The 22,581-nt window shown below is 41.9% G+C and overlaps 1 protein-coding gene across 2 annotated transcripts; it reads right to left on the reverse strand.

The window, feature by feature from the left end:
• Window positions 1-435: 435 nt before the first annotated feature.
• METAP1 (methionyl aminopeptidase 1) lies at window positions 436-22,576 on the reverse strand. Of its 2 annotated transcripts, none has more exons than XM_082758734.1 (11): window positions 22,455-22,576; window positions 16,390-16,441; window positions 14,424-14,533; window positions 13,103-13,163; window positions 11,724-11,815; window positions 10,812-10,895; window positions 9,361-9,499; window positions 6,992-7,123; window positions 4,302-4,445; window positions 3,091-3,156; window positions 436-2,902 (listed from the first exon to the last, which is right to left on the reverse strand). In XM_082758734.1, exons 1-11 carry the CDS (start codon window positions 22,566-22,568, stop codon window positions 2,742-2,744), a joined length of 1,155 nt encoding a protein of 384 aa, XP_082614860.1. In that variant the 5' UTR covers window positions 22,569-22,576; the 3' UTR covers window positions 436-2,741. The 2 variants fall into 2 exon arrangements, with proteins under 2 accessions (XP_082614860.1, XP_082614859.1); XM_082758733.1 differs by having other exon boundaries at window positions 14,424-14,536.
• Window positions 22,577-22,581: the final 5 nt, after the last annotated feature.

The following is a 22,581-nucleotide window of genomic DNA, read 5'->3' on the forward strand; positions in this document are numbered from 1 at the left end:
GTTGAAAGCGCAGCAGCACTGAACTAGCACTTGTTTCCTGCCCTCGTGCTGTTCCTTTCATTCAGCATTACCTAACACATCATCTTTCCTTAAATATTCATGCCAATTTGCAAAAACAGCATGAAGTTTTCACACCATCACGTGTCATTTCAGAATTGGGGATGATAGTAACGGGAAAACACTTCCCGAGATTGTTTCAGAACAAATTGCACACTTGTGTTTTTTGGTAAGCGTGAACGAATTCTAAAAAGCACCATCAGAAAGTTAAAATTGTGTTGTTTTTCCTTTTGAAGTAGATAGCAATTCCTGCAAAAATCAAACACAAATCATTTCCCGCATCCAGTCAGCACAAGTGCAATACATAATGTTCAAGCAAGGCTACAGCTAGATAGGTGAAAAAGGTCTTTTTGCAATATTTTTATTAAATAAGTTCTGTTCTCCAGGCTGATGTGTTACCTCATGTTCAAAGAACAAGGCGGAGATGTTCATCAAACTTTTCACTTGTTTAAAAATACCGCAATCGTATGAACTCGGTAGAAATTGTGGTTTCAATTCATAGGCAGAAATGCATAGCATCAGAGATTACCTGTGTTGAAAACTTGCTGTGTTGGATTTGGTCGTATCGGTGCAACAACAAAGAGGTATTCGGGTTACACATGCACAGGTTGAAGACTGGTTTTGAACTGGCTGCATGCATCTACGAGTGGGCTTGCGCCAGTGCAAGCAATCCTGGATATAAGTGAGCACGCTATATCCCGTTTTGGATCACAAAACTGTAATTTCTGTTAAAAGCAGCTGCAACTTTTTATTTCATAGACCAAAACTGAAGTCCCCCATCACGCGCACACACACGCACATAGAAAAGGCAAGACCGCTGTGACCATTCGAGCGAGTGATATGGTAGGCAAACCTCCAGGACAGCCACCGCCCCGGCACGTTACGTTTCGTTCAGCACAGGCAATTCCACTCGGAGTACTAGTCTGTTCTGTTAAAATCTATACACACACACACACGCATACGCACACGCACTCTAGATGCATCATTTCAGGTCACTTTACTGCATAATTAAAAATAATAATAAAGGTAATGAAAACATTGCAATGGAACTCTTACAGCAACAGAGGTCTGAGGCACTCAGGGCAGAGAAGACGGTTTCTGGTAAATTTGGTATTTGGTAGTGCGCGCGAGTCCAGTTCTGTGAAGCACTAACCCCTTTTCCCCACCTAAATTCTGCAGTGCCAAGGGGAGCCGAGGGGATCCAGTACTTCACGCTTGGGTCTAATGTGGCAACAAATCCACCAGCCACCTTGGTAAAAGGTGGGTTTTATGCCCGTGATGGTATGATTTTATGTCTGCGTTGGTTTGACTACTTCTTGCATGACAGTGGTGTACGACTTCTGAGTCTGCAATGGGGTCTGAAAAAATTTTCGTTACGATTCAGAGAAGAAAAGAAAAAGTAATCCCCTCAGCAAAGATAATGGAAAGGAAGTGGGCAGGGGAAAAGAAAAAGTAGAGAGAAGACAGAGGCTTAATCCACCCTTGTTAAGGTGACAGTTCCCAGCTCACTGTGACCCACTGATAGAGAAGTGCATATTGGTTGTGAGATTGCGCACTATAGAGCCTGAGGACAAACAGCTGTTTTCCTGTGTCCCCCTAAGACTTTTTAAAACCACAAAACTCTCTCAATTGCTTGACTGGGGGAAAAAGACCAGTTTTAGAACTACCAAAAAAAAAAAAAACAACCAGCATTTAAGGTGTTTTGTCTTCTCACACTCGGCCTTTTGAGATATATCTCACATCTCACTGTAAGTCTTGCAAATCCAACCCCCCACAGCTACTGTGGATGTACCTTCATAAAACGTCCCACAGCTGACCCACGCAGGGATCTCATTTCTCGTGGGATCTTTTTGGTTCTTGTTTCATTCCTTTCCCTAGCCAAGTCTGATACATCAGCTTCACCGAGCATTTGGAGCAGGAGACTGCCTGCAAGCGCTGCTCCGCAGAGAGGTGGCTTGTTCCAGGGAGCTGCATTTAAGACCAAATTTAGTAATTTTCCGTGTAGGAAGCCCATACTACCCATCTCTGGTAAAAGAAGCCCTGCCACTAACACAGCGCGTCACCTACGGTCATAATTACCACGGAGGCCATCAGCAGAGAGACGGGAACAGAATTAAAGGTAATGGTCACCTACTCTTGGCAACACGCGTGTCCCTCTCCCCTCACCCACTTCTCAACTGATAAACAAGGCCCAGCCCATGAGAACAGTATCTGCAGAAGCAGGAACAGGTCTTTGGAACTAGAAATGCTTAAAATCTCAGGTGCCACTCACACCCAGAGAGAGGGGGCACACTGAAGTAGTGAAAAAAAACCCGGATCCCAAAGTCCCAGTGGGAAAGGTTACCCACACTTTTCTAGCTAATATCATGGCGGCAACAGAAGCAACTGCAGGTCTAGTTGGAAGAAAGGTGCAAAAGAAATAATTGAAGAAAAAAAGAAAAATGCAGCTTTGAGTGTTGTAGGCAGGAGGAAAGCAGAAAATTCTTTGCATTCTTCTCTGCTTTACCAGACATTGGGTCAGGTTGTTCAACGTATTCCTCTCTTATCTACAATCAGTGAGAACAAAGTAAATGATGAAATTCCTCTCTATTCTGTACTCTTAAAAAATGCATAGAACAGAGACAAAAAAAAAAAAAAAAAAGAAAAAAAAATGCATCGTTCAGATCCACCTGCTCAGTCTGCTATCACTGGGACATGAAATGGGGACGAATACTATCTAGCCTCCGAGTGAGGATCTCACAGCCTGTATCGGTGACCAGAAGAGTGTGTTCAAACTGGGCAGATCGCTTCCCATCTCTTGTTACCGCAGTCCAACCATCGGGCCATGTTTCATCTTGCCAACCACCTAGAAATATTAAACAAATCAAAAATTCATCATTTAAAGACCAGATATTAGTTCCCCCCAAAAGAACAGGACCAGCAGCCTATTCCATCGCTTCTTAAGAGTCAATATGAGTAACCATTTTACTCGGTTCAGGAATTATGCAGAATCAGTTTAGTTTAGTGATTTTTGGCTTTTGCCAAATTGCTTACCTTCACAGATCATTGGTTCGATTGTAAATACGTGACCTGGCTTCATGACTCCAACCGCCTTATTTTCTGCAATAAAGCAAACAATCAGGTTAGAAAATTTATCCCATCTTAGGTAATAAACGAATCGAGTTCACTTGTCCATTATTTTTTATAATAAAATTTCCATTAGTCGTTTTTCCTTCTCTCCATGCTCTAACACTGATATATTTACTCAAGGAACGGTCAAGTAATCCCATGATTCCATTTATGAAAGACATCCTCATTACTCGGGAATACTAAAGAAGTCAAGGTAGTCTTGGGGTGATAATGCTGCATTTCCTTAAGTAACAATACTTTAAGTAACATTAAAGGAAAAAAAGAAAACAGTTTCCAGCACTGGAACTTTCTGATATTAGATTCACCAAAAGCATTTGCGTGGAGGCATAAAATGCTTCTCCATCTGCAGAGTCCAGATTCTCTTAGGATTGTGGAATGACTTGGGTTGGGTTGGAACACTTCCAGGGATGGGGCATCCACAGCTTCTCTGGGCAGCCTTTTCTCTTCGTTTTACATCACAAAACTTAAATAATATGAATTCATACTTGTTGACTAACAGATTTTCTCTGTTCTCTGTAAAATCATTTACAGAACTGATTTTCAGCAATCCCTGATAAACCAGGGACATTGCCGTTTCCAAAAACTAAAGCAGAGAACCTGTGGGAGCAGCAGGTCCCTCCTCCTCTACCACACACTACAAAAGCTTTCCAGGAAGACCACAACACTCAAATAGAGAAAAGCAAAATATAACAGGATCCAGATTCAGGCACACCACCTGCCTACACCATTCAAAAAACTTATTTACATCTGGAAACGGCATTAAGCTTTCCCTTAGACCTTCTGACTGGAAACATTTGGCTATTCGGGGCAGACAAGGACTGATGTCTGAGGGATTAGTTGGGAATTCATGCAAGAATGTTGACCACTAACTAGTTCAGGTGAGGGCTAATCATTAGCGTAGGCACAGATTGCCTCAGTCTGTGACACAAGACACCTTGCTTAGCTTCATGAAGCACTCTATGGTCCAGAGTTCAGAAAAAATATCTCAAAAGTGCACAAATGCTAACTTGATGGCTGTCGGGCAACGTGCTATTAAAATATAAGCAAGAAATAAATTGGGTGTGCTCATTGCAAAGCATATCCTGTCTGCAGGACAACACAAGGGGAATACTCACTGGCATAGTGTGGCACATTAGGGGCTGTATGGAAAAGTTTATGGATTCCATGCCCACAGTAGCTCCGAACGACCGAGAATCCATTTGCTTGAGCGTGTTTCTGAATAATGTTTCCCAATTCTCTATACCGAACACCTGGTTTTACTGCAAAATTAAAAAGATAGTTACAAATTTATAGAGCTTTCTTTCAACATAAGTAACCATCTAATACCATTCAGGCTCATATCACCTCTGTAACACTCCTGGCTGGCGAGCCCATCTGTTCTAGTATGCAACCTCCTCTCTCCACTATGTTCACTTAATTCACCAAGTACATGAGTGAGTGCAATAACGTGAAAAAGGGAGGAAACAGCCTCACATAAAGGAGAAAGTGAGGAAGAAGGAGAGAAACTCCTTTGCAAGAACACTACCTCTTTCCTTTCATGGACATAAGAGCTCATATATTAAAAGGATGTTGAAGTTGGAAATTAAAGACAAAAGATTTTCAACACGCTTGGCAACTTCTCATATCCAGAGTTTCAGTGCTTCTTTCAATGAATGTATGAACTGTATTTTAATATGTACTTACCTCTCCATTATGTGAAAAGTGCACACAAATTAATAGGGAAAAATGATTACAGGTGAAGCACCAAGAAGGGAAAAAGATAAAACGGTTATCTCTGCTCTCAGACTTGGTTTTTAATGGCAAAGCTACAGCAAATAAGAATGTTCATATGCAGGGCTAGCGTTTTTGATGGTCTTTTAGGGAAGCCTTGAAAATTAAGTAATTTGCCACTGATGAAAATGGCATGAAGAATTCACTTTGAGCACAAGAGATTGATAGCACCATGAAAGCAACGATGCCTCATCTGTCAACTAATAAAGCTGCATACTGAAAGCAACCTTGAGCAGCTAAGAAAAAAAAAATAAAAAGGAAATTTTATTTTATTTCAAGATCGTTCAAAACTCCGTGAATATATGCTGTTCTTTCAGGAGCCAGACCTTGGGTGGTTAAGTGGAGCCATGTTAAGCAAGATAAGCCTGAACAGTTCGCATACACAGCTAAAAGCTTGCATAAAGCAAGCCACAGTTCACTTCTCTGCTAATGTGAACAACTGTAGCTTATCAGTTCTGCTTACTGAACTTAGAGAAGTTTGGCTTACTATCAGAATGTGCATGCTTTTCCCAAAATGTAAGACAGACACGGTGGAAAAGACAAAAAGTTAATCTGTTGGTGTTGTACTAAACAGTTGTGCAATAACCTCAGGCCTCACAATTCCAAGCAGCTCAGTGCAATGCAACAAGGAGCTCTCTGCTGGGCTCTCTGACACGACTCCCCTAGTTAGGGCTCTGCTGGTCCAACACCCCAAATTTAAGATGACACAACCAGGGCTATAAATGAGACATTTGCTGCTGGAATTCCTATTAGCAGGGAGTGGCTGAAAGACATCAAAAACTGTTACAGCATCTGAAAGGGTACTAAAAAAACCCACTTACACTGAGAATTTATATATTGGTATAACAAACACAAGAGTGAACCGCTGTAGTTTACACATCAAAGCCAGGATATGAAAGATAAGAAACAACATATTTAACTTTTGCTATAAAAATTAAGTAGAGGAACAAAGATAAACAATCTAGGTCTAGCTCTGGAAAATTAAGTCGTCCTTTCGGAGCAGTAATCCCACATAAATAACCTAGGTCCTTCACAGCTCGACTCTACAGTATTTTCTCACTCACAGAACAGGTGTGCAAGATATCTTTCACATGGATTTTTGTCTTTGCAGTTTGGTTAGCTACCTCCAAATTATTAACCACAGTAAGCTCACTTTTTTTTTTCATTTAATTAAATGCATGTTTAAAACCTTCAGATATAGTAACGTAAACTTCAGCCTGCAGGGCCATGAAGTGAGTAAATTTTACTGGGGATTCTAAGAAGCTACAGGATATATAATATGCAGAGGATACAATTATTTGCAGGGGCTTGAGAGATTTTTGTTTTCCCTGTTTGTCCAAGAGAACTTGGGATATTCATTTGTGAATACAGTTGAACACAGCATTCTCTAGCTACCTTTCTATCTCTATGTATGTCTCAGAGAAGGTGTCCTGATTTAATATATTTAATATATTTATAAGCAACATAATCAGAGTCCTGCAGCTACTGAAGGATATAGATCTCTCTTCCCCAGCACACTCTCAAAGTTTAAACTCTAAGCACGTAATTAGCTTTATAAAATAACCATCAAGTTTACGGGACTAAAGGGGTGAGTTTAAAAGTCTTCAAACAATATTTTACCTTATTGATTCATTTTACAATGCCATGTGTGTTAGAAAAGTAGAGAACCATACTCTCGTTTTCCAAAACGTACTTTGTTCCCCACATTCCCTAAACAATTCAAATCAAGGACGTCTTCCTCATCTAAGTAGCCCAAAAAGGCTATTTCCATGTAAATATCAGCGCTCGTGGATCACCTCAGCATCAGTTACATTTCCCTTGTCAGCCCACGTTTCAAATAAAAGTTGCAACCACCACCCACAGGACCGTAGGGTTTGAACCATCACCGTGTTATACAACATACATCATCTGCTAGTGACGCACACCAACACTTCTGTGTTCTGCAACAAAATTCATTCTCAGGGGATAACAAATATGAGCACTCGAGCTTGAGAACCAAAGCCGTGATGCTTCAGGCCTCTGCCAGAGCATTTACCTGCATCGATGGCTTGCATTAGGCACTCGTACGTTGTTTGGACAAGCCTCCTTGCACCCTCATCCACTTCTCCAACGTAAAACGTCTCGTTCAGATCTCCATGGTAGCCATTACGATAGACAGTAATATCCACTGCAAAGAATACCAGACACGTCATACCACTGCCACTGTGTTTTCCACTGCTTCTCTTTGTTTGTGAAAATACAATAACCACATACAATGTGTTACTGTAATTGTGAAGTTATTTCTCTAATTGTGGAGAATTCCTCATATCAACTCTTCCAGCAGATTAAATTCTTGACACTTATCCTGTAGAATTTATGGAATTAACTATTAAGATAACATTTCACTGCTCAATGATTTAAGAAAAAATAAAATGGGAAAAAAAAAATCCACCTGTGCAATACAGCCATGACAAGCTTATGATTGGTTTTCTAGGCAAATATAAAAACAAGAAACAGATGCTCTTTACTCCATGGTGATTTACCTGGCTAAAATATTTCCTTAGAACTAACTCCAGCACTAACAGGAGGAAATTAAATTTAAAGTAGGAATGTAATCATGTTTTAAAGCCGTATTTTAGCTTTAGTACTTTCAATGCACATTTAAAATAATAAGTCACATATTTGCAGGAATCAGAATGCCAAAACCCACTGTTTCCAGCCAAAAAGGTAAAGTTTTATTGTGAACATTAAACACGAAGAAATTTTCCAATATTATTCCTAAGAAAAAATACACCAGATGGCTTAAAACTTTTTTCTTTTGAATTAAATTATTTAAACATTCAGTATCAGGCAAACAGCAAGAATGAGAAGGGGTATGCTTAAAACAGCTTAGGTTTAAAAAACATAAAATTAGAGCTTATAACTATGTTGCAGCAAAACCTGGTGTGTAAACTTGCTTTGTGTGTAAAGTTGGTCATCAACTTTATAAATTAATAAGTTATATATTAAAAATACATATAATCATATATATATTATGATATAGTTATATATAAAAATATATATTAAAAATAAGTTATAAATTTACTCTTGACAAATATAAATAAATATAAGCAGTTTTATTGAATATGTATTTATATCTATCATTTTTATTTTAGCCCACTCCAAAAATACATCTTTTTTGGAAAAAGAATGTCTAAACAAGATGTTCATCACAAATAGTCCTTTTATGAAACGTGGGAACAGGCCTACCAGTTGAGACATAGATGTCATCTGCTCTAGAATCATGTCTCCCATAGCAGCCATGAGCCAAATATTAAAAACTACTATCTATAATGACTGTATGATAGCAAACACACAAAAAACATTCTAGATTTGCAGGTCAAGTTGATGTCCTGTGGTAGAAGACAGTACTCAGCAATAATACTTAAAGAATACATACAGCACGTGAGCTGCTTAGTGAGACCAGCACAACCTCAATGGGAAACATGGGAAAACACATCTGTGTCAACAAATTTGTACTGATGGCAAATGTGGAAGAAGGAAACTACACTGCCTGTTATGGGTGCATGCATGTACAGAGCTACACCATACTCACTGCGTGATTATGTGCAACTACTGGAACATTTAGATCAGTGTACGTCTCCAGTAACACACCAACACACCACACAGAAGCCAGCAGCCAGGTAACTTACCCAGGTAAGTTTCTTGCAAACTACATTACCGGTGTGTACTTGCTGCAAAGAAGCTATTTCCAGAGGCTACGTGATTATAAGACTTTCTCCTGACACTGCCAGACATGGCCAAAACATCTCACTTTACACAGAATCTGCTCACAGGGTACAGTATGATAACAAAATGTTACGATGCTCAGCTTGGAGCAGGAAACTGGACTAGATGTCACCTAGCTGTACCTCCTGGTCTACATTTTCCTATGATTGTAATGAAAATCCTGTTTTGGACCTGAAATGGACACCCTTTTGCTTCTACTAGGCTGAAAAGCTTTAGGTAAAGAGAAAAATGGATGGGCGCTCCCTCCGTTGTACTTTTTCCTATCCCCTCACTTTACCCTGTGTTCCTCTTTCTAAAGCACCTTTTGAGAAGCTACCTTTCTAAAAGGAAGCCTGCAAGCCTTGGAAGCCTTTTGAGCCTATGGGGAATGTACATTTGATCCACAAAACATGGACCATTTTCTAACAAGACCTACCAAGCAACAAAAGAGCCAACAAATTCTTCCAAACCAGAACAAAGCAGTAGGCTCAAGGCTTGCAGAAGTATACTCAAGGCAGGGATATGAGCAAAGGTATTCCTAAATCCTCTTCTAAAAGGTGTTTTCTAGTGCTGAGGTGCAGCCCTTGCACACAAACTGGTAGAAGGTAAAAGCGTGAAAGGTTAAAATCGTAAAAGTTAAATTTTCATAGCACTTACCATTAACAATATCCCCCTCCTGTAACGGCCTCCTGTCAGGAATTCCATGGCAGATCACTTCATTCACTGATGTACAACATGACTTAGGGAAATTATAATAATTCAGAGGGGAAGGATAGCAATTCCTTGCAATACAAGCCTAATTTAGAAAATATAATTACATGTTTTAGTGAGTTTCTTACAATGAAAAAACATAAGCACAACAGATTTACAGTAAGAATGATATTTTGAAATGCTGTGACTCCTGCAAGTAAGATTTTTTGAGCTTTTTTTTTTTATTATGATATTTTGTTATGCTTTGCACTTCTTAACAGCAAGACAGTAAGACTATTTTCATTTTATTTCTATTCATTTTTATGTTCAATTATGAATGCTGAAATATTCAGGTTCCAAACAATGCATGGGAATATTTATTCAGGTAGAAAACTGTCATTTTCAAGGATTGTTTTTAGCACCTGGTCTAAGATTTTTTAATGTATTTGCAAAAGCCAATCCTTATGTGCTTCCTTTGCATTCACTTTAATAATCTTTCTGTGATTTTTGCAAAACTGACATATACATGCTAAGAGACATACCGAGAAATTATGGAAAAATAATACTGTCGTAAAACTGCAAGATTTCAGTCAGTATCAATCTCCTACGCAAAAGTTTGCAAAAGGTGGAGGGCGAGTATATTACCAGTTAAGTTTAATGCAGTTTCAGAGTCCTCAGGCCTAGTTAAACCATAGGAAGTGCCTCAATCTCAGCTCAACAGCTGCAAATGCAGACCTATCTACATCAAAATCCTGGCCTTCTCCACGCTGCAGACTGGTATCCCTCAAATATCAGTTTAAACACCTTACAGAAAGCACAGCTAAGAAAAATTAATATTACACAGCTCAACTTACCTATGAATCGGCAAACCAGAAAAATACTTGGAACACACATTTCAAATAGTTTTCTAGACTGGGGTTATAGTTCACCTGACTGCATCAAACACCTCATCCCAATTCTATCTCATGCTCTGCAGTTCTGATTCCCAATCATAAATAACTGAACTTTCTCCTCTGTATTTCTTAACTAACAATGCTGGGCACAAAAGTCCATGGCCTAAATATGATGCTTTTTAAATAGTGGTATCTGGAACCCAAAGGGTTTGCAAGAGAAAAAAAAACAAACGTGATGTTAACAGAGAAAACGTGAGGAAACTCAGAGGGAGTCTAAAGCTGGAAATCATCTAAGGAGCTGATACAGAGTCCCAGGAGTTCCTAATTGAGGGCTTATTTTGAATCTGCCGTTGTGCTCTAACATACTTCTAACATCTGCTCTACCTATTAGCTTCAAAATGAGAAACAGTTCAAAATAAAGAAGAAGAATTCATGCAACAAAGAAAAGCCCACAACTCTCATTCCAAAACAGAGGGAGAGAAGAAAGCACTTAAAACCACCAGAAGAACAGTAAAATAACCTTACTAAATGGACAGCATGATCAATTTCTTCAGTAGTCACACCTGCTTTCACCATCATGGCAGCGACATCCAGTACTTCTCTAGCAAGCTGCAAACAAGGAAACAAAAAAATACTGATTTAAAAATGAGACCAGGGCTACTCCTTGGAAGGTTAGCGACTTATTTTCTGCAGCTACACAGACTGCTAGGAAAGCTGGGTAGACTGGGACTACAGAAAGTCTTCAAGATGCCTGCAGTTTATAGTACTGAGTCACCTCAGTGAAATCTGAAAATAGTTTTGAAAACACCCCAGTTGAAAATACCCCAATTAAGATTTCTGTTAAGATTTCACAGCATCACAGAACGGTTGAGGAATGAAGGAACTCTGCAGGTCATCTGGTCCAACTCCCCTGCTCAAGCAGGACCACCTAAAGCCGCTTGCCCAGGACCAAGTCCAGAGAGCACTGGATCATGATTTTGTCAAATACCATATTCATGAACCAGACTACATCTCAAAGTCTGATTGGTTTTGATAGAAGAACTCTTTTCCCAAAAATTGTCAGGAACGGGACACTGTTTCAGTTTTGCTTTTTAGTTTTTACTTGGCACTAACTCCAGGAGAGGAAAAAATTCTGTTCTCCTTCACGCACTATAAAATATATTCCTAACAGTAACAACATTTCAGCCACAGACTATTTCTCACTAGTAACAACAATGCCAGAAAACGGATAAAAGTCATCTTTCTGCTTGCAAAATAATTCACTGTAAGTTGGAGTCAACAAGGAGAAAGAAAATATGACATTTCACAAACTATTTTTCAGTGCTCAAAAACGGTTTAAAAGTCTGAACTCTGAAGTATGCTGTCACAAACTGGTAAAATAACTATATATTTTTAAAGAATAAAGGCATTTTGTAATGAAAACCAAAACCTCCTTACCCTACACACTACTCGCATCCCTTCTATATCCTCAGGCGAGAGTATTTTTATTTGAGAGGTTCCTTTTAAAGCCTGTTCTGATTCAGACATTCCTGGGGAATAAACAAACAAACAAAATTACACGGAGGAATGATTGCTACACACGTCCAATCAAGGAACTTAATTAGCTTACCAACAGCAAGAAAAATATATACTTTCCCACCAGAGACTAAAATAAGAAACCCAGTTATAGCATTATCAACATTAACCAAATTAATTTGAATTCGTAAGCCTTCCACAACATCGTAATGTCCAAACGTGTTCAGGATGCCCAGTCACTTACATTCGCTTGCCCAGTCAGTCAAAACACTCTCAAAACATAACTTTAAGATTTCTATGAATAAAATACTTCCCTTGAAAGTGTAAAGTCTTTTTTTCAGTTACCCTGGAGATAATAAATAATACTATCTATAATAAATAATATTATGCTATAATAAACGTGTTATAATAAATATTAAAATATGTAATATTCTAAAGCAGACCTTAAAGGAATATGACTATATCTAGTATAATATTATAGTATCTGATAAATGACCATATCTAGTTATAGAATTGCTTGGGTTGGAAGGGATCCTTAAAGATATCTAGCTCCAACCCCCACGTAGTCCTACTACTGCAATAATCAAGTGATAAATACTTCTAAGTTCTTCCTATAAGGTTTTGTGCAAACTCAGTTTTACTGTTGAAGAACCCTCAAAAAAAAAAAACAACAGTATTTTGTGCTGTTTAAATGTTTATCTTCTGTAAAGAACTATTAAAGACCCATTGAAGATTTAAAAATAATTCCAACAGATTTTTTTAGCAGTTTTTTGAGAAACACACATCACCGACACCAATGCAAAAAGGGGACAATACCCAAACAAACCCATAAGCAAGTAAGTTTGAATCTATCCTCTCTCTGTCTAAAAACAGCTGTAAATCACCTGTTTCCTTTTGGGTGTTGCTTACCGGGGTTTTGTTTGTTTTAGTTATTTTACAACACAGTTCCAAAATGCCACTGACAATGTCTTATCAAACCTCATCTGTGTCAGCCACCTTTTGCTATCTTTGCTGTTTGTTATGAAGTTAAACACAGCAATACAGCTTGTGGATTTTTTTTTTGTCTTTTCTTCCCTGAACACCTTTGAAAGACAACTCATTACAAACTAATCATTTTTAGTTTTATTCTTTTAAATCAGTAAGTTAACGGAGGGGGAAGGGAAAAGAAGTAGATGAGAAGAACATAAAAAAGAAGAGATTCCCTGCTCCAGCATCTCCTTCATGCTTTAAAGGCTTCTTCAATCAAAGGAAAGACAAAAAGCAAATATAACACGCCATAATTGTGATTAGTTTCATGTTACCTAGTGGATGATCAGCATAATCTGGTCTCTGAATATAACTTGGCACAGGTCTCGTTGGTGTCTAAATAAATCATAGTCAAAGCGAGTTAGGTTGCAAGAACACATACTAGAGCCACAAAAGCAGAGACCCACACAATAAAATCAAACACACTGAAACATGGCTAATTCCACACAGGAAAAGATGTAATTATGCAAACAGTCCAAAACAGCTCCCATCTCCAGTTCTCAAAGAATCTCCTGTTACTCTTTACTGCTTTTATACTATACACCCCCTAATAGCCAACTTCACAGCTTTATAAAACCAAATTTGTGTCTGTCAAATAAATTGTAGCATTATTATTGTAGCATTTCCCAGACTGCAAACGTAGTTGTTCCAGGCACATCCTTCCCCTCTGTGATTATTAGTGTATTTTAACAAGATTGTTATTTTTAATCATCGCCCTATTTATTAGGGCTTTTTATTATTTCATATACATCAATCCTACAGGAGTCAGGAGACAAAAAAAGCAAATGCTCGGCAGCAACACTAGTAAATTACTTGGCCAGTGTCATATCCAAAAACAAAAACAAAATTCTCCAAGGACACAAAGACACACACATGGGCTCAGGCTCTGTTAGTCTCTTCTCTGAGCCTGTAACGGATGCTATGGAGAGGATGCCACAGGGGCAGGATTTCTAATAGAGGCCAATTAGAAAAGACACATGTAAATAAAATGCCATTAATTCTGTAAAAGTTTTGGCTTAATCCACGTACAAACTTGTACTGATTTTAAAAATACAGCTATACTGTCTTCTAAACCCACCTTTCAACTCTGAAGATGTTGCTGACCTCAGCTGTCCTTCACCATTTCAGTGCTGGAAGTTACATTCCCTGTTTCATCTGCTTATTTCAAACCATTTATATACAATTATATCAAACTATTTATTTCAATTCTAAATTAACCCTCTGATTTTTTTTTTCTGAAGCAGACTGCTTCATCATTGGTAAGAGCAGTGGACACCATCTTAACTATCAGCAGCTTTTTGCAGAATAAATGTCAAAACATACAGCCAAAAGGCATGAACTGCTGCGCGTTCTCTCACAGGCTTTTGCTTCATTTCAAGTATACCAAGACCTAGATCAAGTTCACTAAAAATGAGCCACGATAATAACAGTCATACACGTCCTTCCCATAAGGTTCAGACTGATAAAGAAGCTTTCCTCCTTCAGCTAAAATATGGAAGGCAATCAGGTCAGGACTTCTGGTCCATCAGTTGTTACAAAACGTAACCTGCACCTTTTCCTGCAGTGCTGGAGTGCAGAGTGCCACTGAACACTTACCAGGGGATAATGTGGCCTGAGTTTCCCAGTATATCGATAACCAGACCAGGGATTTGTGTTAACATCACCTTCCAGCATCCAGGAGGAAACTTCATGTTTAGCTTTTTCATCTTCTGAAAAGAAACAAACAAACAAACAAAAACAACAGCAAAATCAGTCCTACCAAGAACCGTGGGGTCCAGAAGGCAACCAGAAGGTAGATAAAGCTGACATTCATTCTGGTGGGTTTTTTGTTGTTGGTTTTGATAGTACTGATAGATAAAAGTGTAGGTCGTAATTCTCATTTTATTTTTTGATCAAGTTTTTCACATTCGAAAAAAAAAACACAGCCTGCCAACCTCATCTTTTCTCAGCAGCACACCGTGGATTGTCAGGACAGCAGTAGTGGAGGCATGAAGGCAGTGTAATAGCTACTTGATTCGTTCTTCGTTTGTGGCTCTAAAACATAGTTCTGTGCTTCTTTTCATTCTTGGGAGATGAGCATATTTCTACAGAAACCCTCATTATCCCTTCAATTAGCAATCTGGCACTGCAGACGAAGACTGCTTGTCTGGGATTTTCTCCTGGCATTCAGTGACAGAAATGACCTGGGGTGAGGAGGAGGGTATCCAACAACCAGTTTTAGACTGGGAGCCTGCTACCCCTCCAGATCTGATGGTTTTAACGTGGAGGATTGAAGCAAGTTGATCCTGGGCATTTCCAAAAGGAGAAAAATAAAAGGGGAAAAAAAAAAAAAAAAAAAAAAGATTTACTTGGAAGGAGGAGGCAAGGGTAAAGGAAGAGCTTGGCAGCGTTAATCTTTAACTCATAACCTGATAGCTTGAGTTTGTTTTCCCTTTTCATATCTCACAAGAATGAAGAAATGGCAAGAACTCTAACACAGCAAGCCCTAATATAAATTTCTCAGTCTCCAGGGCTGACTTCTGAGCCACCTGCCCACCTGACATCCAGTTTAGACAAACCACTGGGAAATAATCTAAAAAGCTAAAGTTATCGTGAAGGCGTATTTGAGATTCCTTTGAGATGCTTCAGTAATTTGTGACACTGAGGGCTTGAGGGCTACCAGAGCCGAGACCACTCATGCTGAGCTTATCCTGCAGTTATCCAGGAAGCCAACAAGATCGTGGATTTGGCAGTATCATCAAAAAATTCTCTGTCAGATAAACAACAGCATTAGAGGACTGCACCAGAGGATTACCAGAATTGTCATACTGAACACGAAGACAACTTCGTATTCATACTGCTGCAGAGTAACGGGATAGAGAATGCAAGTGGTGCCTCTTACTTCACCAGGCATCAAAATGGTACAAGTTTGGTACAAGTTGACGGGCCTCATCGTCGTGGTTTATTGTTGTCTTTGTCCTCTGTGTCAGGAGCTCTCTCTTTCTCTTCACACACCTGGTAATTTGGCTCAAGGAATATGTTAGGCAAAAATGGAACAGAAATTGGGATTTCTGTACCACACGTGGTCTCTGAAATTGTACATTTTTACTCTGAGATGTATCTAATCTGCAGATTGCCGGGAACTGAGCACAATTTCAGATATGCCAAACACAATGCCAGATATCTTGGAAAAATCCTTATCACTTCTTGGCACAGAATCACAGCCCCAGCTCTCTCAGCCTTTCCTCGGAAAAGAAGTGCTCCAGTCCCTTGCCCCTCGTCACGGCCATTTGCTGGACTCTCTCTGGTACACCCACATCTCTCCTGTACTGGGGAAACCAGGACTGGATGCACTACTCCAGGCACAACCACACACTTAGGTGTGGAAAGATGCAAAGCAAATTGCACCGTGCTGCTCTGCCACCAGTACTCACATGCAGGCACTTTATTTTGAAGCTACATTAAATCAAACATGATGATGCTGAATTATGAGGGGGAGCAAATGCACAAAAAAAAGAACAGTTTTCTATAGGCACATTCAAAACAGAATATTAAAAGAGATAATGAAATAAAAGCAACTTACTTGCTTTCTTGTGTAGTAACTTGTGAGTAGCCCAGCTTCCCTTAAAGCATTCCTAGAATTGCAAAGAAAAAAAAATCAATTTCCTTATCCTGGACAGACACATCACTCCCAGGAAACTGAGAAGCAAATGTATTTTAAAATACCAAAAGATGGAGTTTACTAACCTTTGTAGCAACATGCAGTAAATGCTACTTTCTCTGCCAGTCTCTGCACCAGAAAATACCGCTTGCAACAGCTAATGAGCCAAAACAGTCAGAAAGCACAGGCAAACAGATGCGCCCACCCAAATGAAACACGCTGATCTCATCCTATCTACTAAATATCGTCCCCTGATCAACTTAAGGAGTAACTAAACACCGTGGCTGGCCGAGATGTTGCGATGTTCAGGGGCACAGAGGTAGGAGTTCACCTGGCCTGTCTCCACGCCTGACGTGGTGGCGTTGCAGTGGGCAGGGTGATCCTCTCCTGGCTCCTACAAGGAGCCATCTCCTCCTGCTGACTGCGTCCCTTCTGCCTCCTTCCGCAGCGTAAGAAAGCAGCGGAGGTCAATCAACGTGGTCACGGGGGAACAAATTAGAGAGATTAAGGTGGGGAAAAAGCCTGAGAGCTACTGCATGGAAATGGGAAACGTTAATCACAGCCACAACAAAATGAAGTTGAAATGGAAAGCAAGGAAAGAGTGCACGGGAAGGGGTTTGTGTTTTTCACTTTTTCCCCCCAAGCACGCAGAGAGCAGCTCACGCAGTGAATAATGAGTGAGCAGCGGGGCAGGTGGAAACGGAAGACTGAGGTGAGGGAAAGGCATGGAAAAAAGGAGAGATGGAAACAAAAAAGCTGCTGAAGTAGGCATTTAAAGGCGATCCTTTAAGATGCTGACTAGGAAATTGGTTATTTTTATAGACAGAAGTGAAATTCAATGGCTGTGTGTACACAAGACAACCCTCAGAAAACTGCTAATTCCGGTTATTTACGATAATGCTGAGCTTGTTCTGAAGACACGGGCAGGAGGTTTTCCTTTCCTAGGAAGGACAGTACTAGTGGCTGAAACATCATCATACAAACACGGCCCAGAGCCAACGACTGATTGAGCCTAACATACACAACACCAACCCAAACCAGGTGTGAAAACCAAACCAAGAATCGTAGCTGGGGCTACAAAGCACCGTCGGTGTGCCACGGCGTGCTGCACACACCCTCACCTTGACAGCAGGCTTCCTGACAAGCCGTGGCAGAAAGCCACTCTTCGCCACCATCTGGGCCACTCTGTGGAGAATTTGCTGGAGAAAATGCTGCCTGTCGCTGAGCCTCCCCTGCCCAGACGCTCACTGCCATCTTCCTATTAGCATCCCTGCCTCTAACGAGCCTTCCGTGCTCCTGTGCCATACACGGATTGAGACAGAAAGCTGTCAATGACTAAATAAAGAAAGCACCCAGGGTGAATTTCAATATTGAGATGAAGAAGTGAACACGACTCCTTTCTAATGTTGTCAAAAAAAAAAAAAAAAAAAGAAAAAAGAAGACTGGCTTCATATGGCTACGTTTGAAAACATTAAGTAGCCTCCGAGGGAAAGCACGCAGGAATAACACGGTTTTGGCCCCGAGCTTCTTGGAAGACTGCCTGCATTTTATTTCAAACATTACAATATCCATTAATATCCTGATATTAATACCCCACCCCATCACTTAGAGCATTGATCTTTCTATTTCATGTGTTTTCCACGTAGCAATCAGGACAGAGGACTGTGCAAAGCGAGAGGTGGAACCCTGCGTACAGCCAGGCTGTCAGCAAGAGAAACTCGACTGCAACTTTTAGCTAAAGACCATTCACATATTTAAACCTTTAACCACATCTCTGACCTCGATCCAATGTTTGCCAGAAGCTGTGCACTTACCAGGAGGTAACACAATCACGTTACGCTCTGGAAAGACTCTTGGACCAGCTCATGGAAGCCAAGCTATTGCTCTAAATGATTTGCACCTCGAGGACTCAGTCCAGCACCTCCTGGATGACACTGACAGCAGCACGCAGCCTGGCAGAATTTGTTTTACAGTAGAGAGCATTTTTGTGTGAACACAGAGGTCACTACCAAATGCCTCTGGCTTTAAAAAACACCAGCCATTGAAAGAATTTCAATCCCGCAGCGATTTCCATCCTTAGGGCTGCTGCTTTCCCCTCCAGGCTCCTCGTCCCCTCAGGTACGCCGGGACAGTTTCGGGGAACTCCAGCTCATTCCTGACTTCGCCGCGCTCACCATTTAGAGCCCCGGAGCTGAATTTCCAGAAAGACAGCAAAAAAAATATTCTGCAGCAAAAAAAGACAGCTGGAATTGAGACTGCGGGGACAGACTGGCTGGCACTCTGCATGTCATCACACCCCGAGCTGTAATAGTTAGGCAAATGTCTAGGAAGCAGTGCCAAGCAGGACGGTGCATTTAAAAATATTCCGAGTGATTTATTTATTTTTTTAAGTACAGTTTTAAAGTGCCCTTTGGAAGGTGAAATTGTCCCTGAATTAATCCAGGATCGTGCGATTTTACTTAAGGAGAACCGGTTTTTAACCCAACCGCCTTTAAGGTATGCCAACAAAACACAACAAAACCCTTGAGTGTGGCATTTAGGTTATAAAAAAAAATATCAGGTTATCGGTGCTACATATGTAACATGGCACAGATTAACCTCACAGCTCACCCGCAAAGACAAGCGCCTCGAGGGCTGCGATTGCTGCCACACTGGCTGGTAAAACAGGTGCCTTTAGCACGCCCAGCTCTGCTCTTCTAGGTGCTGAACGAGCCTCTGTGATACCATGCACGAGCATGGCACCAGCTTCTGGGAGCAGCAAAGGAACAACCAGCACGAGAAATTCAAACTGGACGGGCCTTTCAGTGCACTGAACCCAGCTCAGCCTGCCCGGGAGCCTGGAGCTGACCTTCAAGACCCCAATTTTTCTGAAATGACCGAGACCAAAACGCTACGTACAATTTACACACGAGTGACGTGTACCTAAGAAGGCAAATTTTGCAACTGCAAATTCATCTTAGGAAGAGCAACGCCAGGCTTGAGATGCCATGCTGGACACCTGCGTTATTTCCAGGTTCAGGAGATACAGTAATTGAGCCTGTTGTGCTGATAAACCCATGCAACGCTGTTGCAAGTCTCTACAAAAGAGAAAGCAAGACAGTGAAAGATAGCTGGTGGCGACAGGACCTGATTTACTAGGCTAAATGAAGATGGTATCAAAGGTTAATAGCAGACAGAATTCCTCGGTAGAATATTCCCTCTCATTATCCCTTGGGCTGAAAGGAAGGGAAAAAAAAAAAAAAAGCCAGCGTTCAACACACTGCTACAGCTCCTCTGCTACTAGGAGCTGTCTTTACCTCGCCTCTATTACCAGTTCAAAACCCCACTGTTAGGGCAGGACTCGGCATCCTCAGCCCCTTTTCCACCCCAACCCCAACCTTCAACAGCGTTCCCCGGTGACAAGGTGCACAACACCCCACTCCCAGGTCAAATGGAGCAGCTCGAAGGCATTTCTGAGGAGGTCAAATGCTTCAGAGAAAGCACTTCCAGGGCATGTTGTTGAGATGTCCTCTTTTTGATACAGAAGGGGGAAAATAAATGGCTAGAATTGATGCCCTTTATTGAGGAAAGGAGGAGCACGAATGATAAATCCACCAGGGAAATCGCTGTCCTTGTATAATTTACCTGAAAAGTTCACTCCAATTCTCCACGAGCAGTGATGAAAAATAACGTTTAATACATCCTAAGAACACTTCCTCACTACACAAAGATTCTCAGTCCTATGCTGCCCAAAACATTGTCTACCTGTTAGAGTAGCTCACACTTTTCTATAGTTTATTCTCAGCACCAGAGAAATGAACTCCCACAAATTTGATTTTAGCTCTTATCAGAGCCTTGGCTGTATGAACAAGCTATTGCAGGCTTCAGGCAGATTAATTACCGTAGCACGTAGCATGGGTGTAGCTGACACCTCGGTGTTCAAAAAGGAGGGGCTGACTTTCCAGCTGTGCCAAACTGGGTGCAATGGACATGCCTGCCCTCAGGCTGCACCGTCCTGAAGCACTGGTGTTCTCTGATCCTGCAGCACAAAGCCGTGGGAAGCTGAACCAGCAGAAAACTTCATGCAACTGCTGTTGCTCCATTTAAAAAAAAAAAGAAAAAAAAAATCCTAAAAACCCCCGGAATGGCTCACCAAAGAGTCAGGTCCAGCTGAATGGAATGGGTGGAAACCTGCAGCCTTGGAGGGAGGGGACAGGACCAGGCCTTCAGGTATGCAGGCTGCACCATGGAGTAACATCCCAGTTCCACTTACTAGCTTATCAAACAGCTTTTCATGCGTGTAATGCCTCAATGGATAGGAAACCACTTCGGAGAAACCTTTGGAAAAGTTTCCCAAATACTACCCATTCCGGTACTATTGGCTGAAACCTGCTGGAAGTTTAGAGAAAATTTCCTGGCCTTGAAGACTCCTTTGCTGAGCGATGATAAGCCTCTCAGTGCGTGTGTAAACAGCCAGGCAGTTGTCAGCAGCACCTCACCTACCTTCCTGACGGTACCTGCTGCCCCCAAGATGCCATCTCCTCCATCGGATGATGAAGAAGATTAAGGGGGACCAAAGCTCCTCACTGTGGGCTGAACATGAGGACTCCTCTCTTAGTGAGTGACATCTTTTACACATCATGGGAACGGGCAGCTGTTAGCTTCCTTCTCTCTTCTGTGAGACGCTTCACCCCAAAATTTCAAAGCACCTTTCATATGGGGAATAGCTATGCCTCCCTGCTTGACTGATCAAAGGAACGAGGAGAAACAAAACACCCAAGGTCTCCCAGAACTAAGGAAAGCGGGATTCCCAGTTCAGTGTTTTACTGCCTAGGCAAGACAGCTTTACAAGTAGTCAGTCATCCAGCAGCCTATTTTAACAAGCCAGTAAACATTTCCAGTAGTTTTACCTTACAGCAGTAGCAGCTATTTCAACAGCATTAAACCTAGCGGACAGACGAGCAGGATCTCCACGTCGTGCACAAATGTGCTGAGCTGGGGACGGGACAGAGGGGAGCGAAGATATCACTGGAACCTCCCACACAGGCCTGTCGGCGAAATTTGGGGCTGCAGCCGGCAAAATTTGGGCTGGAGGGGAAAGCCCCAGAAGCGGGCGCGTGAGGCGCACGTGGGAAGCTCTCCCCAGGTCCTATGCAAACGCTAACTACTGGTTCATATCCTGACTCAGAAGTGACTTTTTTTTTTTTTTTTTGCTCGATCAGGAAGTTCCTCTAGCTGATGCGACTAAACGCTTCTGGTATCTACCAAACTTGGGTGGTTTTACCCCAAATTATACTTCTTGAAGGGAGCTGCGCCGCCAGTCTCTGGATCACAGCTCCTCACTTGCTGCTGAGAGGAGCAGCACGCATAGAGGGCTCAAAGTCTTAAGATACATATTTTGCTCTGCGTTTTCAGGTAATTAAAATGAAATAAATAAAAAAAGCCGTGCTCAGACATCGGGCAGCCCTTCCTGCTTAACCGATGGCCCTCACCATCTCACCGCCGAGGCAATAACGAGGGCAGCCGAGGCCTGCAGAAAGCATTTCGCCGAAGTTGATGGTTAAATGACAACTGGCCTAACCTGAATCTCCTCGCCTGGCAGCCTGAAAGCAGCCCATCCAGGGGCGTTTAAAGGCAAATAAAAAAAAGCAGGGCGCCGACCCGTGTCCCCAGGGAGCCCTCGCCTCGCCAGAGGACCCCGCAAAGCTGCTGGGCAGAGCAACAAGTCCGTGCTGCTGCAGCCGCAGAGGCACACGGAGCAGCACGCCTCGTTTCGCCCCGACGAGCCCCAAAAAAACAAAAGGGGGTCCCCCAAAGGGACCCTCCATGGGACGAGGAGGGACGGAGCCACCCCGCTCCCTCAGCGGGACCAGCCCCGGAGCGGCGGCGGCGGCGAGCCCCGGGCACCCACCCGCGCACGGGTCCCCCCCCACCCCATGAACACCCCCACCTACACCCCCACCTCCGCATCCCCCCGCCGCGGGGGGGAGCAGGGGCAATGCCCTCACCTGAGAGCAGAAGTAGGAGCCCTGGATGCCCAGCTTGAGGCAGGTGGGGCACTGCAGCTTGGCCTCGCTGCTGCAGCCGGCGGTCTCGCAGACGCGGCTCTCCACGGCCGCCATGCTGCCCGCCTGC

The sequence above is a fragment of the Aythya marila genome, assembly GCF_965140915.1.
Source record: "Aythya marila genome assembly, chromosome: 4".
NCBI lineage: Eukaryota > Metazoa > Chordata > Aves > Anseriformes > Anatidae > Aythya > Aythya marila.

Excerpts from the sequence above, each read along its gene's own strand:
- METAP1 (XM_082758733.1), bottom strand. The coding sequence starts at position 22,568 with ATGGCGGCCGTGGAGAGCCGCGTCTGCGAGACCGCCGGCTGCAGCAGC. Across the intron at positions 10,896-11,723 it reads GGATGCGAGTAGTGTGTAGG|CTTGCTAGAGAAGTACTGGA; the intron begins GTAAGGAGGTTT and ends CCTTGTTTGCAG. Across the intron at positions 4,446-6,991 it reads AATGCAAGCCATCGATGCAG|TAAAACCAGGTGTTCGGTAT; the intron begins GTAAATGCTCTG and ends TTAATTTTGCAG.